At 33.2% G+C, this 15,845-nt stretch overlaps 1 protein-coding gene across 2 annotated transcripts in view; it reads right to left on the bottom strand.

Annotated features, from left to right (window-relative positions):
• The window catches only part of USH2A (usherin), a 785,943-nt gene that overhangs the window by 713,961 nt on the left and 56,137 nt on the right, over window positions 1-15,845 (bottom strand). For both annotated transcript variants that reach the window (XM_037985560.2, XM_007988447.3), the window contains one exon: window positions 11,967-12,099. In XM_037985560.2, coding sequence (XP_037841488.2) covers window positions 11,967-12,099 — 133 coding nt within the window. The remainder of the gene's footprint in view (window positions 1-11,966; window positions 12,100-15,845) is intronic.

Below are 15,845 nucleotides of genomic sequence, written 5' to 3'. Positions count from 1 at the left end.
GAATGAGGGAAATATGGAATGATTACAGGTCAGCCTCAGGAAACATAGGAAGCTCATGGTCATGAGTTTAAGGTGGGAAGAGTCATCCTGTTTGGGTATACTTAACCTGTGCTGTGGTAGTGCCAAGATCATAGGAGAAGTGAAGAAAAAAAGGCAGAGAAGTCCAGTTCCATGAAAAGAAGTGGTTATAATAACCGACCATGAAACTTAAGCTAAGTAAGAAGGGAAGAGACCACATCAAAAAGTGAGAGATAGTGGAAAGTTGTTAAATCATTTGAAGATCCCAGGAGGGTTGAGGAATTTTTGGACTCAGGGTATAAGGGGTATACACTGATCAATATGATCATGTATCTGACAGAAAAAGAAACACAAGAAATGCATGTGCTATACAAACTGAACAAACAGAGCTGCTGGGGGCACTGAGATTCAATGATGCCACATGATCATTAGCAAAACAAGATCCAATTGCTAGATTTATTTAAAAAACATGTTTCAGTTTTAAGTATTAGCAGTAAACAGATTTCAGACAAACCAAATAAACAGATATAAAAGTTAAAAGTCAGAGATAAAATTAGGGCCCACAAAAGCTGACAACCCCCATGAAAAATTAGAGGAGGTAATTAAAATGTCAGTGCCTGAATTCTACCAAAATAATCTTTGGGGCCAAGTAATATGCACCTTTTTTGTTCAGAGTCAGTGACCAGCCATAGCTGAAACAATTTAGAGGGTTGGAGAGTTAAGTACAGACAGAGTTGTGCCAAAAAAAAAAAGGAGGGGGGGGTATAAATTAGATGTTGTTATAATAGTTCAACATCTGCTTTAAATGTAAAATGTTGTAAGGGACCATCACTTTACTGTCAATCTAACAACCAAAACAAGCCAGATAAGCCCTAAAGTCATCATTTTTTAACCCATCAAAATGTAGGATACACACAAAAAACTAAATGAATTAAATTCTAGAAAGTAATAAGCCTTTCACAGGAAACACAAGAATTTATTGGATATATAACTCATTGGATAAGACCCAGGATTGCTCCCATACTTAGCTGAGAGGTGAGATACAGAGGATTCAGGCATAGAAGGAGTAAGAAGGAAGCAGCCATATAGAGGCCAGAATGACAGACTAGAATTCTAAGGAGGCCCCACCACACATGTGTCTAACTATTTTCAATTCTGTCCACAGATATCTGAAACCAATAGTGAGCTAAATAATATTAAAACTGTAGTAAAGCCCACATACAGATCAACTTCAAATCAGCTTGATATTTTTTTCTTTTCTACTGCCCATCCCATTCAAGGGGTCTCATAGAACCAGCAGTGCTCTTCTTTGTAAAGGGAAAAACACAAAAATATAATTTACTTCCACCTCTTTCATTCTTTTACGCAAAGTGTTTATCATACAATAAAAACATTTAAGACACACCAGAAATCAATACAATGTGGCCCTTTGTAAAGAGAGGAAAGAGTCAATAGAAGGAGATACAGACATGGCCCAGATATTGGAATCATCAAATAGGGATTTGAAAATACCCATAATATAAAAGCTAAAAGATCTAGGGGTGATAGCGAATAATATATGTGAATAGATGGGTGAATTTGAGCCAATAGATGAAGTCTACAAAACATAGTCGGATGAAAATACTTGAAATGAAAAGTATAATTTAGAAATCAACAATTTTCTAGATGGGCTTAGCAGCAGCCTAGACACAAAACAGAAAATGATGAGTGAAATCAAGACAAGTCAAATAGAAAATATCCAAACTGAAACACAAAAAAGAGTGGGGAAAATGAAAACAAAGGAACAAACACAAGTGTATCCAATACCTATGGGACACTTTCTAGTGCTCTAGCATAAATCTACTAGAGTCTTATTATCGAAGAACGAAGAAAGAAAATGAAGCAAAAAAAGGAAAAAAAGAAAGAAAAGTTTGAAGATACAACTATCAGAACTCCCAAATGTAATGAAAACACCAACTTACAGATCCAAGAATTCAAGCAAACCTCAAGCAGGACAAATATATGAAAACCATGCCTAGGCATATCATAGTGAAACTGATAACATGAAAGATAGAAAGAAAATCTTAACAGCATCAAGTGGAAAACAATATATAAGCCAGGCGTGGTGACTCACACTTGTAATCCCAGCACTTTGGGAGGCTGAGGAGGGTGGATCATCTGAGGTCAGGAGTTCGAGACCAGTCTGGCCAACATGGTGAAACACGGTCTCTACTAAAAATACAAAAATTATCTGGGCATGGTGGCATACATCTGTAATCTCCGCTACTCGGGAGACAGAGGCATGAGAATCACTTGGACCCAGGAGGCAGAGGTTGCAGTGAGCCAAGATCACACCACTTTCGTCCAGCCTGGGTTGACAGAATGAAAGACTGCCTCAAAAACAAACAAGAAAATAAGCAAACAGACAAACAAACATATAGTATACAAGAAAACATTTATATAAATAGTGGCTGATATCTCACCAGAAATAATGAAGGCAAGAAGACAATGAAACATCTTTGAAGTTCTAAAAGAAATAATAGTAATCAATGTAGAATTCTATATCAAATGAAAATATCCTGCAAAAGTAAAGACATTGTTACAAAAGCTGAGAGAATTTGCTTCAGCAGCCTGAGCTACAAGCAATGAAAAGGGAGGGAGGTTCTTCAGGTTAAGAAGAAATAGCATCAGGTGGAAGTGAGGATAAACAGGAAACAATGAAGAACACTAGAAAGGGCAGATCTTTAAAAAGACAGAGAAATTATTTTGTGGGGTTTACATAGACAAAACACAGAATTTTAAAATATCTTCTATGTGATGAATCTAAACTGGACTTTTTTCTCCCTCACCTTAAGTTAATTTTGATTTTCAGCCAAAAAAATAAAAATAAAATAAATACGGTCATGGCCATTATTTTAAAATACGTAAGTATCACAGTCAATAAACTTAAACAATAACTAAATTAACAATAATATTTATGATAGCAAAATTTTATTGAATACCTAACACGAATCAAACATGTATTATTTATAAGCTCTCTGATCACCCTGAAAAGTATGTAATAATAAAACACATTTTATAAATGAGAAAACATATTAGGAAATTGGAAATTATTTGCCAAATTCACTTGGCTGTTAAGAAGCCGAACTAGAATTCAAACCCAAATCTGTCTGATTCTAAATCTCATGCTTTGCTTATCAGGCACTAATTATTATAGTAATAATAATTTGTATGTACAATGAGTTAAATGTCCAAGGAATGTTTGTGTTTCCTGAATCCATGTGACAAGTACAGAATTTAAATGACTAACATTTTCAAGATCGCCCTCTATACTATACATATTAGACGTCTCTGGTTGAACTTGTTACATTCATAGAATAAATCCATTCTGAAAATGCTTCCATTTAATATTTCTCCAAAATTGGAAAATATTTTTAATTCTTATTATAAAATTATAGTCTACTGAAAAAAATTGCACAAAAAGAAATTTAAAAGGCAATTATTTGCAATCCCACTCATAGAGATTAACATTACTAACATTCTGAACAACATTTTGGCATATTTCCTTCCAGACCTTTAAATAATATGTGTATATATATCTTTATAATAACACATACATTAAATTTATAGAATTTTGTACTATACAATCTTGTTTGTTTCATGTAATAACACATCGTGAACCCATTGCCATCTACGTAGAGACATATTTCATTCCTCTTGATGGTGTATACTATTCCATAGTAGGCATAAATTATAATTTATTAAATCAATTCCTTTTTGAAGTTTTAACTGATTCCAGTTATTTGTTACTTTAATTCTACAATAAACATTTTGAGTATGTATTTAAGACTTCGTCTAATAATATTCTAGAGATAATGTCCTGGAAGTAGAAATCTTGGATTAAGTAGCTTTCACATTTTTACTTTTCATAGTTTTCCAGGTTACCCCAAACTCTTTCCAACACGCGTCTAATCTCTTTTTTAGTTCTTTCCAAACTATCAAGTACAAAATGATAATCATTGTTTGAATTTTAAAATTCCAGTTTGTTAGTCAGATGATTCAATATTTTCCTTTAGCATTTCTGGACATGATATCGTGCTAATAAGGGTCCTTAATATGCTAGAATTATAGAAACATTTGCCTCCACTTTCCTTTACTACCTTATGATTGCATATATTGCACTCAAATTTTAATTAATCAGCAGTTTTTACTTAGCATGGTTGTGAGAGCTACATTAGCCTCTTTTTAAATATACAACATAACTTGTCTGATAATATTGCTAGATATCTTGTCTGCAGTGTTCTGAAACTAACTTTAAGTAAACTCCTCTCTATCTATATACTGTATTCCTGTACTCTTCTTCCATTCCATTCTCTTAGTCAATTTCAATAATTTTTAAATTTCTTTTATTTTTATCTAATTCCCAAAATAATTCTCTCTGAGAAAAAATTAGCATGATTTCAGCTGAACTAAAATGGAGTTTGTATATCTAGCAGAGGTTAGAAATGTGAACCCATGGGAAACTGGTAGAAATTAGAAGTAGCATTCCAATTTTAGAATCAAGTACAAGCATAGGGGCTAAGACACACAACACTGAAAACACAGAAAGAAAGACAACTAGGAGTTAACTTTAGACTATGATCCTTTTCTTCCCTGCGTATTCACTTTAACAGACACTCAACAAATATTTATTGATTCCTTAATGACCAAAGATCTTTTTAAGAAAGTGCTATGCACATTTGAATGTATAATGTAGAAATTCTCACCTTTAATCGACAACTAGAACTCTGCTGATACATGAGTTCAGAAATAACTCAGAAAAGTTTTGATTCACATAGCTCTGTAATTTTAAATCCAAAATTTGGAGAGTTAGTATGGTCTATTACCACGATGACATTGGTGACTCCTCATAACTACATATCTGCTAACACAAGTGCTCTAGGTTATATATCCAACTGGAAGCACTAAAATAAATCTACAACGAAAAGAAAATGTTCTAAAAAGGAGTCGTCACACTTTAGTTGATATAGATGGTCTAAGGTGTTTCTATTTGTATGATAAAAATCAGCCTGATCAAATCAGATTATACCACTAATAAGGATAGATGAGGGTTCATTAAAAAGCATGCATTTGGTCCATTGATTAATTTTCCAGGGAAAGCAACGACAAGTCCTGCAGTAACAGAAAGTGTCACTGGCAACATATTTTTCTAGGCAGTTATGCTAGAGATAAGACCCAAAGAAAAAGCTCTGTAGTAGCCAACACTCATGTGGAAGGTTGTTACTTTCTGGGTGCAGAAACACAAAACCAAGTCAAACCTAATCAGAGAAAGGCAGAAAAGATCCATCTTGATCTGCTGTAGGCCTTCATTTGATGTGCTTGTGTTTGAGGCAGTGTCTGTTCCAAAGCAGAGACAGCCGGCCTGGCACTGCATGAGAGCTCCTTTAACTCAGCTCTGTAACTGCTTGCACAATTACCTCTTTTGAATGAAACCATCTTGGATATGGACAAAAGTATGGAGGACAGTGACTTAATTTTTTGATTAAAAAAAGGAGCAAGCAAGAGAAAGAAAATGATTTATACTAGTCCATAGGAACATTCCGTACCTATCTCTTTTCTGATTAGAGAGGTGGCATGGAGCCTGGCTCATTAGGCAGAAGTAATGAGCCAGTCTATATGCCATCTCTAATTAGAGAAAAGATACAGTAGGTACGACTGTACATATAAATTGATAGAATAAAGATAAAAATTATTTAAAATATCTTTTTCTTTCTGTAGCCCTTAAATGCCCAGAACGTAAAGGAGAAAATTGTAATAAAAACTAAATAATATTTGAAATAAACCGGTTTCCTGTTACATGTTTTCTAATCAGAAGTGAAATTTATTTCTACACAGTTTAAAAATAACATCTTCAGTTCACACTGTCGTTTTGAAGCATTAATCCAACATTTAGTATACTGAAGTAGAATAGAAGCAAGCCATTTTAACCCTACAGTGCATAGTGGACTAATTTATGGCACTATCAAATACTTTGAGCAACATTTGGTGCAATAAAACACTTTTAGAAGTACTAATGGGGATTAAATATTGAAATAAGGCTCACAAGATTTAATGTGTTATTTAAAAATTCTGCACACATAGTATTTCATAAAATTATACAATATACTAATTACTCAAACCAAGTTCCTAAATATATAAGTTCCTTAAAATATTGCTTCTTCACATACGTTTAGCTTGATCTAAGAGCATACACAAACTAAAGTAATAGAGTCTTCATATTTTCTCTTTTGATTGGTACAACAATCATATGGAAAGATAGTGTTATCCTTATCTTATTGTTTCACAATAAGAAAATAGATGTTCAAAGAGTTTAAAAATAGTTACCACTTAATGCACATTTACTATACAACAAGCAATATGTTCTAAACATACAACATCTCACATAATTCTTATAAGATTCCTATGAATTACATATTAAAACACCATTTAATAGATTAGAAACCAGACTTAAAAAGAGTAAATATTTTGATCAAAGAATCACACCTGGGTTATATTTAAACCAGAGCTTGGCAATTTAACCACAGTGTTTTGAATATCAAAAATATATACCTTCTTTTTTAAAACTAGACATTGGTCTAATAACTCAGGCCATAGAGAAAAACAAAACTAATATTTTATATTATTTTGGAATTAATAAGTGCATCAGATAGAAATATCTATAGGAGGTATTTATGGCATGTCCAATACATACATTTATTACAAACATTCAAAAAGAATTGAGTTCCTGATATGTGCAAATGATAGGACTGTGTACCTATTAGAATTAATAATGAGTTTGACAAGGTCACTGAACATAGGTAAATATAAAAACTGATTATATTTTAATGTAATAGTAACAAAATTAGAAAATGAAGTTCAAAAACAATACTAAGTATAATTGCATAAAAACTAACAGGCCAAAAAGCCAGAACACTGACAATACCAGATGCTGGTGAGGATGTGGGGCAACAGGAACTCTCTTTCACTGCTGATGGGAATGTAAAATGATATAGTCATTTTGGAAGACAATTTTACAGTTTCTCACAAAACTAAACATATCTTACCATACGATCCAGTAATTGCGCTCTTTGGTATTTATAAGTTGAAAACTTATGTTCACACAAAAACCTACACACTGATGTTTATAGCAACTTTACTCATAATTGCCAAAACTTGGAAGCAACCAAGATGTCCTTCAGTAGGTGAATGAATAAATCAACTATGCTATATCTAACCATTGAATATTATTTAGTACTAAGAAGAAATGAACCACCAAGCCATGAAAAGACATGGAGAAATCTTACATGCATGATACTCAGTGAAACAAGCCAATCTGAGGCTATATTATTTACATTATTTTTTATTCCAACTATATGATATTCTGGAAAAGATGAAAATGCAGAGACAGTGAAAAGATCAGTGATTTTTAGGGAGTGAAACTACTCTGGAGGATACTGGAGTAGTGAATACTTGTCATTGTACAACACCAAGAGTGAACTCTAATGTAAACTATGGACTGTGGGTGATAATGATGTGTCAATGTAGGTTCATCAGTTGTAACAAATATACCATAAACTGCTCTGGTGAGGGATACTGACAACGGGGAAGGCTGTGCATGTGTAGGAGCAGAGAGAATACTGGAACTCTCTATACTTTCTACTCAATTTTTCTGTGACTCTAAAATTGCTCTAAAAAATACAGTCTATTAAAAAGTAAAACTAATGAATGTGTTTGAACAAGTTTAACAAATAAGAGTGAGACCTCTACACAGAAAACTTAAAACATTGCTGGGAGAAATCAAGGAATATATTACATTTATGGGCTGGATACTTGATATTGTCTAGATGTCCATTCTCCCAAATGCAACTTAGTAATTTAAATCTAACAGAATTTTTAAATGAAAATTGAAAAACTGTTTCTAAAATTCATATATAATAGCCAAGGCAATCTTAAAAAAAAAAAAAGGTGGAGAACTATTAGATATGAAGACATGTATGAAGCTACAGTAATTAAAACTAAATATTTTGATCCAAGTATAGCCAGACAGACAGATCACTGGGGCAGAAAAGTTCAGAAACAAATCCATCTTCACAGGTACAGATACCTGATTCATGACGTTACCACTGCAGAATGGTAGAAACAATGATTTGTTTCAAGAAGCAAGGTTTTCTAGGTTAATTATGCATACAGGTGGGAAAAAAATTTGACCCCTACTTTATATAATCTCAAAAAATCTATTCCAGATAGAACATAAACCAAAATTTGAAAAGTAAAATAATAAAGCTTCCTGAATAAACTGTAGGAGAATATCTTCAAGATATCAGGGTTTGCAGAAATCGTCTAAACAGAACACAAGAAGTATTAAGTATAGAACAATGACTAAATTAGACTCATTAAAATTAAGAAGCTCTGCTTATCAACAAATACTATCAAGAGAATGAGACTATAAGCCTTAGCCCAGAAGGACCGTATTTGCTATCATGCATTTGTCAAAGAACTCATATTCAAAATATTGAAAACCTCCAATAAATTATTAAGAAAAACACAAATTGTCCAATTAAATATTGGCAAAAGGCTTCACAAAAAAGCACATTCACTTGGCAAATAAGCCCATGAAAAGATCTGAGTATCACTAATGATCAGGAAAGGCACTCCCTGGCTACCAGAATGACAAAGAATGATACCATCTGGCAATACTAAGAGTTGGTAAGGATGTGGAACAACTGAAATCCTCAAATATTGCTTGTCGGGTCACCCACTTTGGAAAACTTTTCAGAAGTATTTCCTAAAGCTAAAAATATAACTGCCTACACTATGGAAAACTCTTATTGGCATAGTGTTAAGCAAAAAGAACACAAAAGAGTACCTACTTCATGATTTTATTTGTGTGATAGTTCAAGAATAGGCAACATTAATCTCTAGTTATAGAGGGCTACATTGATGCTATTCTGTTTTTACCTTTATAGTGGATGTTCATTAGGGGACTCTGAGATTCTGGAAATGTTCTACAACTTTTTCTAAATTAGAATTACACAGGTGTACATAAATATTAAAAACTCATCAAGCTATACCTTTAATATTTATGCACTATCTTGCATACATGTTTTGTTTTGCTTAAATCTTAAAAGATTACTTTAAAATGTCTAGATCACAAAGTTCATAAGCCATCTAAAAACTGAAGAAAACACATACAGCATAACATTCTTAACATAAATTAGTTTTTATAAATAAATAAGGAATTATAGAGTATAAATATGGACACATTGTATGAATAAGGAATTCACAAATGAAATGCAAATGATCAAGACATATGTAAAAAGTTACTCAAACTCATTAATGGCCAAATAATTCTAAGTCAATATTCAACAATATTTTTCACTTAGAGGAATGGCACGGGTGAAAAAAAAGTGGATAATTTGTAAGGTTAGAGTTTAAGGAAACAAGTACTTGGCTATATATTTTAATGAGGTTATAAATTTTCACAGCCTTTCTGGAGGTAGCCTGTTGTTATGCATTAGAGCAATCTCTGTAATATGTATTAAAATATAAAATGACCATGTACTTCAACCCAGCCATTCAATCTCTATGTAATTATTTCTATTTTAGGGAAATAATTATAATAACATTAATAATAATCATAGTATTATTTACGCCCAGGTGTGGTGGCTTACGCCTGTAATCCCAGCATTTTGGGAAGCCAAGGTGGGTGGATCATCTGAGGCCAGGAGTTCGAGACCAGCCTGGCCAACATGGTGAAACCCCATCTCTACTAAAAATACAAAAGTTAGGTGTGGTGGCACACACCTGTAATCCCAGCTACTCAGGATGCTGAGGCAGGCGAATCGCTTGAATCTGGGAGGCAGAGGTTGCAGTGAGCCAAGATTGTACCACTGCACTCCAGCCTGGGCGACGAGCGAAACTCCATCTCAAAATAATAATAATAATAAAATAATAATCATCTTATTATTTACTAATATAGTTTAGTACACATTCTTGGTTTTTTTCAATATATAGAATATATGTTATCTTCTTAAATTACATGGCAAATTTTTAGTGTGAGAAAATATAAACTACATAGTCCAGTTAATTATATGTTAATATTATTTCTCAGTTTTCATCTAATACTGTATCAAGTCCTATTTTAACAATGCTGTACATTAAAATCCAGCCCTATGCCCGAGAGAGAAAATATAGTTTATATACAGGCATTGTGCTTAGCACTTCATTCATTCATTCATTTAACAAATAAATATTGAGTATCTACTACATGGCAGGTGCTTGAAACACAGTAATGTTTTATATGACATTGCTTCATTTGATCCTTACATTGCCTCTATGGGGTATCAATATTATCATCACCATCATTTTAAAGTCAGGGTGACTACACTTCAGAGACATTAAAATACCTTGCCAGCCGTATAGCTAGTAAGTGAGGAAATGGGATATGAACTCACGCAGGTTGGCACCAATGTATAGAATATTAAGGAACTGTGCAATCAGGTAACTGCTCAAATACATATGTATGTATGTATATGTCTATGTATATGATTGATAGGTTGTTAGTTGATATATATAAATAGAAATGTAGATATAGACACAGATATAAACATATATGTAGATATATATAATATTTTCTGCTAATTATACTGAAACATTAAAGAAACCCTAAATGTTCACTACAGGAACTTAAGAAATATGGATAGCAACTATACAATTGCACACAATGCAGCCATCTTAAATGAGAACATATATCTAAATGAGAAGATACATTGACATGGAATGTTGTTTATAACATTTGAAGGAGAAGTATTTATTTTTAGAGGGCTCAGAGAAAGCATATGTATTGTAATTTTATTTTTGGAAAAATATATTTATAACTATATCTCTAGCTAAAAATGTACTAAAAATCTGGAGGAGTATAAAAAAGTTCAACTATATCTATCTCTGAAGATAGAAATATGAAAAATACTTTTTATTTCACAGAGTTCCATATTGTTTAGATTTTTTTATAATGAGCATATATTATATAATAATATAAAATAATATTTTTATTTTAATATGTAGGCATTTTAAAGACCATTGTACTAGGTATTTCAAGATAATTTCTTATTTCAACTTCTGGTTTTATTCAATATATAGTATATGATATCTTCTTAAACTATATGGCTCATTTTTAATGTAATAAATGTAAACATTAGTCCAGTTAATTACATATTAACACTATTTCTCAGGTTTCATCTAATACTTTGTAGTCCTACTTTAACAATGCTGTACATTAAAATGTAAACCCCTCAAAAAAGAGAGACAGAGAGGAAATATAGTTTATTACACATTGAAATTACTTAAAAACTAATCAGAATAAAGAAGTTTCTATTTGAAAGCTTCCCAAATGTAGTAAGTTAAATAGTAGACCCCAAAAGATCTATTATCCACCTGGAACCTGTAACTGTGACCTTAATTTGGAAAAAGAGTCTTTGCAAGTATAATTAAGGAACTCAGGGTGAGATCCTCCTGACTGTGAGTGGACCCTAAATCCAATGACAAGTGTCCTTATAACAGAGGTAAAGGGGAGAAGAGTCAGAGGAGAGGGCCACATGAAGGCTGAGGCAAAGATTGCAGTTGGGAAGCAGCAAGTAAAGCAACACTAAGGATTGCCAGCAGCCACCACCAAGAGGGAGACATGGAATGGATTTGCCCTAAGAGCCTCCAGAAGGAACCAACACCGCTGAACCCTTAATTTCTGACTTTCAGCTTCCAAAACTGTGAAAAAATAAGTTTTACTTTTATTAATCTGCCACCCAGTTGGTAATTTGCTCAGTAGCCTTAGAAGATGAATACACGTAGATATTTTAAAATATTACTTGTTTGATGCATTTTTAAGAACAATGTAATTGGATGAAATAAATAACATTCTGAAGTCGGAAACTTACCATTTAAACTCTGTCCTATTTGCACAGTACCAGATGCAAAATCTGTAATTGAACCACTTAGAGTTCTTGCATCGAAAGGTGTATGATCCTTCTCCACGCCATTGATAAAGAAGCTGATTTTTGTCTGATGCACCTGTAAGAAATTACTACCTTTATTATTTTAAGTGCATAAACTTTTATTTTACAATAAACACATTTCAGCAGTTTTTCTTAAGTAACTTTCTTTCTTCTTTACTTTGTTCAGTTGGGAAGACTGAAAACAGTATTTTAATAGCTCAATGATATCTCCATGTGTTTATCTACATATAAACCTACATAGTGTCATTTTGTGCTGTGATGATATTTCCCAGGGTGCTCACAGGTGTACATAATAGTTTGTCCAATACATATAACAGCTCTGATTGCCATGCTTTTACAGGGTTTTTGAGGATATGTTACTTCTTTATACACAAATTAAATTTGTTATGGCTATATTTGGAAATAAAGCAAAATGAGTACAAGGGGGAGAAATAATTAAAACCACATGTAACAACAAAGAATTATATGTGGATATAATTCAAGCTACTGGGATCAAATATTTCTTGAATTTACTGTCTTGGGTATTGGTATCCGGTTGGTGATTTTCAGGTCTACTTTCCCAATGTAGGATAACAAAAATTTGCCAGTCATATTCTAGACTAATAAATCAAGCAAGTAGCCTAATAACTGCATATATTAGGGATTAGCATTTTTTTTTCTGTAAATAGCTAGAGAATGTTTTTTTCTCTGCAAGTCAAATGTTTTGGTTCTGTGGGCCAAATGGTTGCTGTCACAACTGCCTAACTCTAATGCCGAAATGCAAAAGCATCCTCAGACAATATATAAACAAATGAGCATGGCTGTGTCTAAATAAAACTTTATTTATAAAAACAGGTGGCCAGCCAATTTGACCCACAGGTTGTAGTTTGGTAACTCTTGGATTACATGATTAAAAAGCTATGAGATTTTTGTTTATGTGACAAGAGCCCAGAATAGCCAATTCTATCAAACTTTTATGCAAAACACCCATAGATACCTGCACAAAATCTTTAATTGCATACACTTCTAAATAAACTAATCCGCTGTTTGGACATCAACTTTATCTCTGCAAATAGTCTCTTTGTTCAAGTGCTTTTGGCTTAAATGCAAAAGGAGTAATTGGTACTCTAATTAGTGAAGGAGCTGAAATGGCAAATAAAAGGGTTTGGAAAGGGGAGGGGTTGAGAGGGGGAGGAGAGAGTGAGATTTAAGGTCATGCAATGGAAAGGTTGGATGCTAACATTTTAATTAAAATGATAGCAAACCATTCAACATGCTATTCTGCTATGGACTTTGAGTGATAATGATGTATCAATGTAGGTCTGGAAATTTTAACAAATATATCGCCACTCTGGTGCAGGGCTTTAATAGAGGGGGAGGCTGTGGGTACGTGGGGGTACAGCATGTTTGGGAGATCACTGTACTTCGCATTCAATGTTGCTGTGAGCCTGAAACTACTTATGCTTTTAATGCTTTTATGTTAAAAAGACTTGCAATAATTAATGAAGATAAACATTTATTCTCAAACATCTTAAAATCATTATGTGAACTATTGCCTTAAAAATCTTTTTCAACATGCCCCCCAACAAACAAAACAAAAGAAAATAAAAAACCAGGAAGTTAATACAATAATTACTTGGTAATATTGATTTTTTCAAAAAGTTACCCAAAATGACTCTTCTCCATTCTAACTACCCTACTTTCATTTAAACCATGTTCTTTCTTAAATCCACTGATCTAGTGTTGCATTTGATTTAATTTTAAAACAAAGCTTTAATATATCTCAAATCCTATGCCAAGTCCTCAAGGGCCTGGATATATTCCGCTTTGTTGGGTAGTGGGGCTGCATTTTTTCTTTTTTTTTTTTTTTTTTGCATACCATTTTTTACAGCCTGTTACTGTCATTTGGTGTTTGACTGTTATCATTATAAAAGATACAGGCTTTTCTACTTTGTTATTTGTAGCATTATCTCATGTTTTACAACATCTTTGCACAACATGCAGGCACATGAAATATAACTAGTGAAAAGTTCTCGGTGGTATTAATGCATAAAAAAGAATGTGGTTCCATCTCTACTGTCTTTACCCAGCCAAAAGCTGATGAACAGCCAATTTTCCTTTATCACATTAGCACAGCCATGAGGGAAACACATTTGTTCTAGTCAGCTACACTAAAGATACTATTACCAATCTAACATATACATGTTTTATATCAGCAGTATTCTCAGAGCATGAGAGAGCCAACAATATATTAACACTAGCATGACAGTTTATTTAAGAAAAGAAAATTGTCTCTGTAGAGGGACAGAAGTTAGAAATGTATGGCTAAAGCTCAGTGTCACTGGTCTAATAAAGGTAATAATTCTTAGGCTTTCTTTATAGCAGGTAACACTCCTGTGACAGTTCTGTCATATCATTCAAATAAAAATGTTGTCTTTTACAAGTTTAAGTGCACCTTTATTTTGAGTCAGATAGAAAGCATGTTTTTGATTTTCTGTATTCACCATATTATATCTGTTGTCAAGAGTTCAGGACCTTCTTTTTTATCAACTCATCACATATTTGCTTAGTAGAAGAATTCAGTGTCACTTGCAGTGAATTCCAGAAGGATATTTTCACTTTGTAGGTACTTAAATAATGATTAATGATGATCCCAAGCCACTTTCTTCCATTGCCCCCTCCCCTACCAACCACCTTTCCATACATAAGATTAAATCTTCTTTGGTTTTTCTGCACCAAGTTTTATGTTCCAAGACTCTCTAAACTACTTTACAATTCTGATCTGGGGCCCCATCACCCTGAAGCTATAAAGACTGAGGTGGATTTTTGCAATAGCTCATCCTGATGGTCCCCTTGCTAGTTATTTAAGGGAATACATACAATGGAATTTCTGATTTGTGAAAAGAAAGCCTTTTGCTACAATAAACTTCGCACCTATCTCATTCTCTAGCCCTATGAGGATAAGAGGAGTTTGTGCATGTTTATTGGTGTGTCTTGAATGAATGAATTGACAAAACCAGTAGCAGTTATAGAAAAGTCTTTAAATCCCCTTCATAAGAGATCCAAAAACACTTTGGAAAGAAGATATGGAGAAGGTCATGCTCAAATCTTCATTCTCTTCAGTTTCATATTTTATTTTAACCACTTTTTTGGTCACATTTGTGTCCCTGTGACAGATTATACTCATCCCTTTGAGTATAAGAGTACACTAGATTTTTTTTTTTTAAGTAGAATTCTTGACACTATCCTCCCATTCACATGTTTGATTAGTGAGAAATATAATTCAAAAGTCCAGAAAGTTACATAATAACTCAGTAGCTACCAAGGGGAAAATAGAATCAAGTCAACCTAGAGTAATTTTCCACAATCACCTGTTCCATTGAAATGCCAAATTTTTGCTGCCATTTTACTCCTGCTGGCCATCAAAACTGAAAGAAACTGTTGACTCAGGCTGAGAAATAGAGAGACAGAGTACCTGTGCTGAATATCTTACCGGATAAATGGTATTCCCATTGCCTACATTCTTCTAATTTAAACTGAATTCATAAAGCATCAACTCGGTACCCACAGTGGCCCTATGACCTACACCAACAAAAGTTAAGTTGTCATCCTTTCTCTCAAGGAGCTTGTATGTATGATAACAACAGAATACATTTTAATATACTACATAGTGTTTGAATCACAATAAATGATGATGATTGTTTCTAACTTAAATACTGAATCTTAATGCAGTCAAGAAGGATTATCTTTTCCAAGGAGTTGCTTTGAGAAATTATGTCTTAATTTGTTAATATGTGTGGTATATAACATATTTTTGGACTT

Source organism: Chlorocebus sabaeus, chromosome 25 (genome assembly GCF_047675955.1).
Source record: "Chlorocebus sabaeus isolate Y175 chromosome 25, mChlSab1.0.hap1, whole genome shotgun sequence".
NCBI lineage: Eukaryota > Metazoa > Chordata > Mammalia > Primates > Cercopithecidae > Chlorocebus > Chlorocebus sabaeus.
Note: the sequence above shows the minus strand (reverse complement) of the source record. Positions and strands in the feature narration are given on the sequence as shown.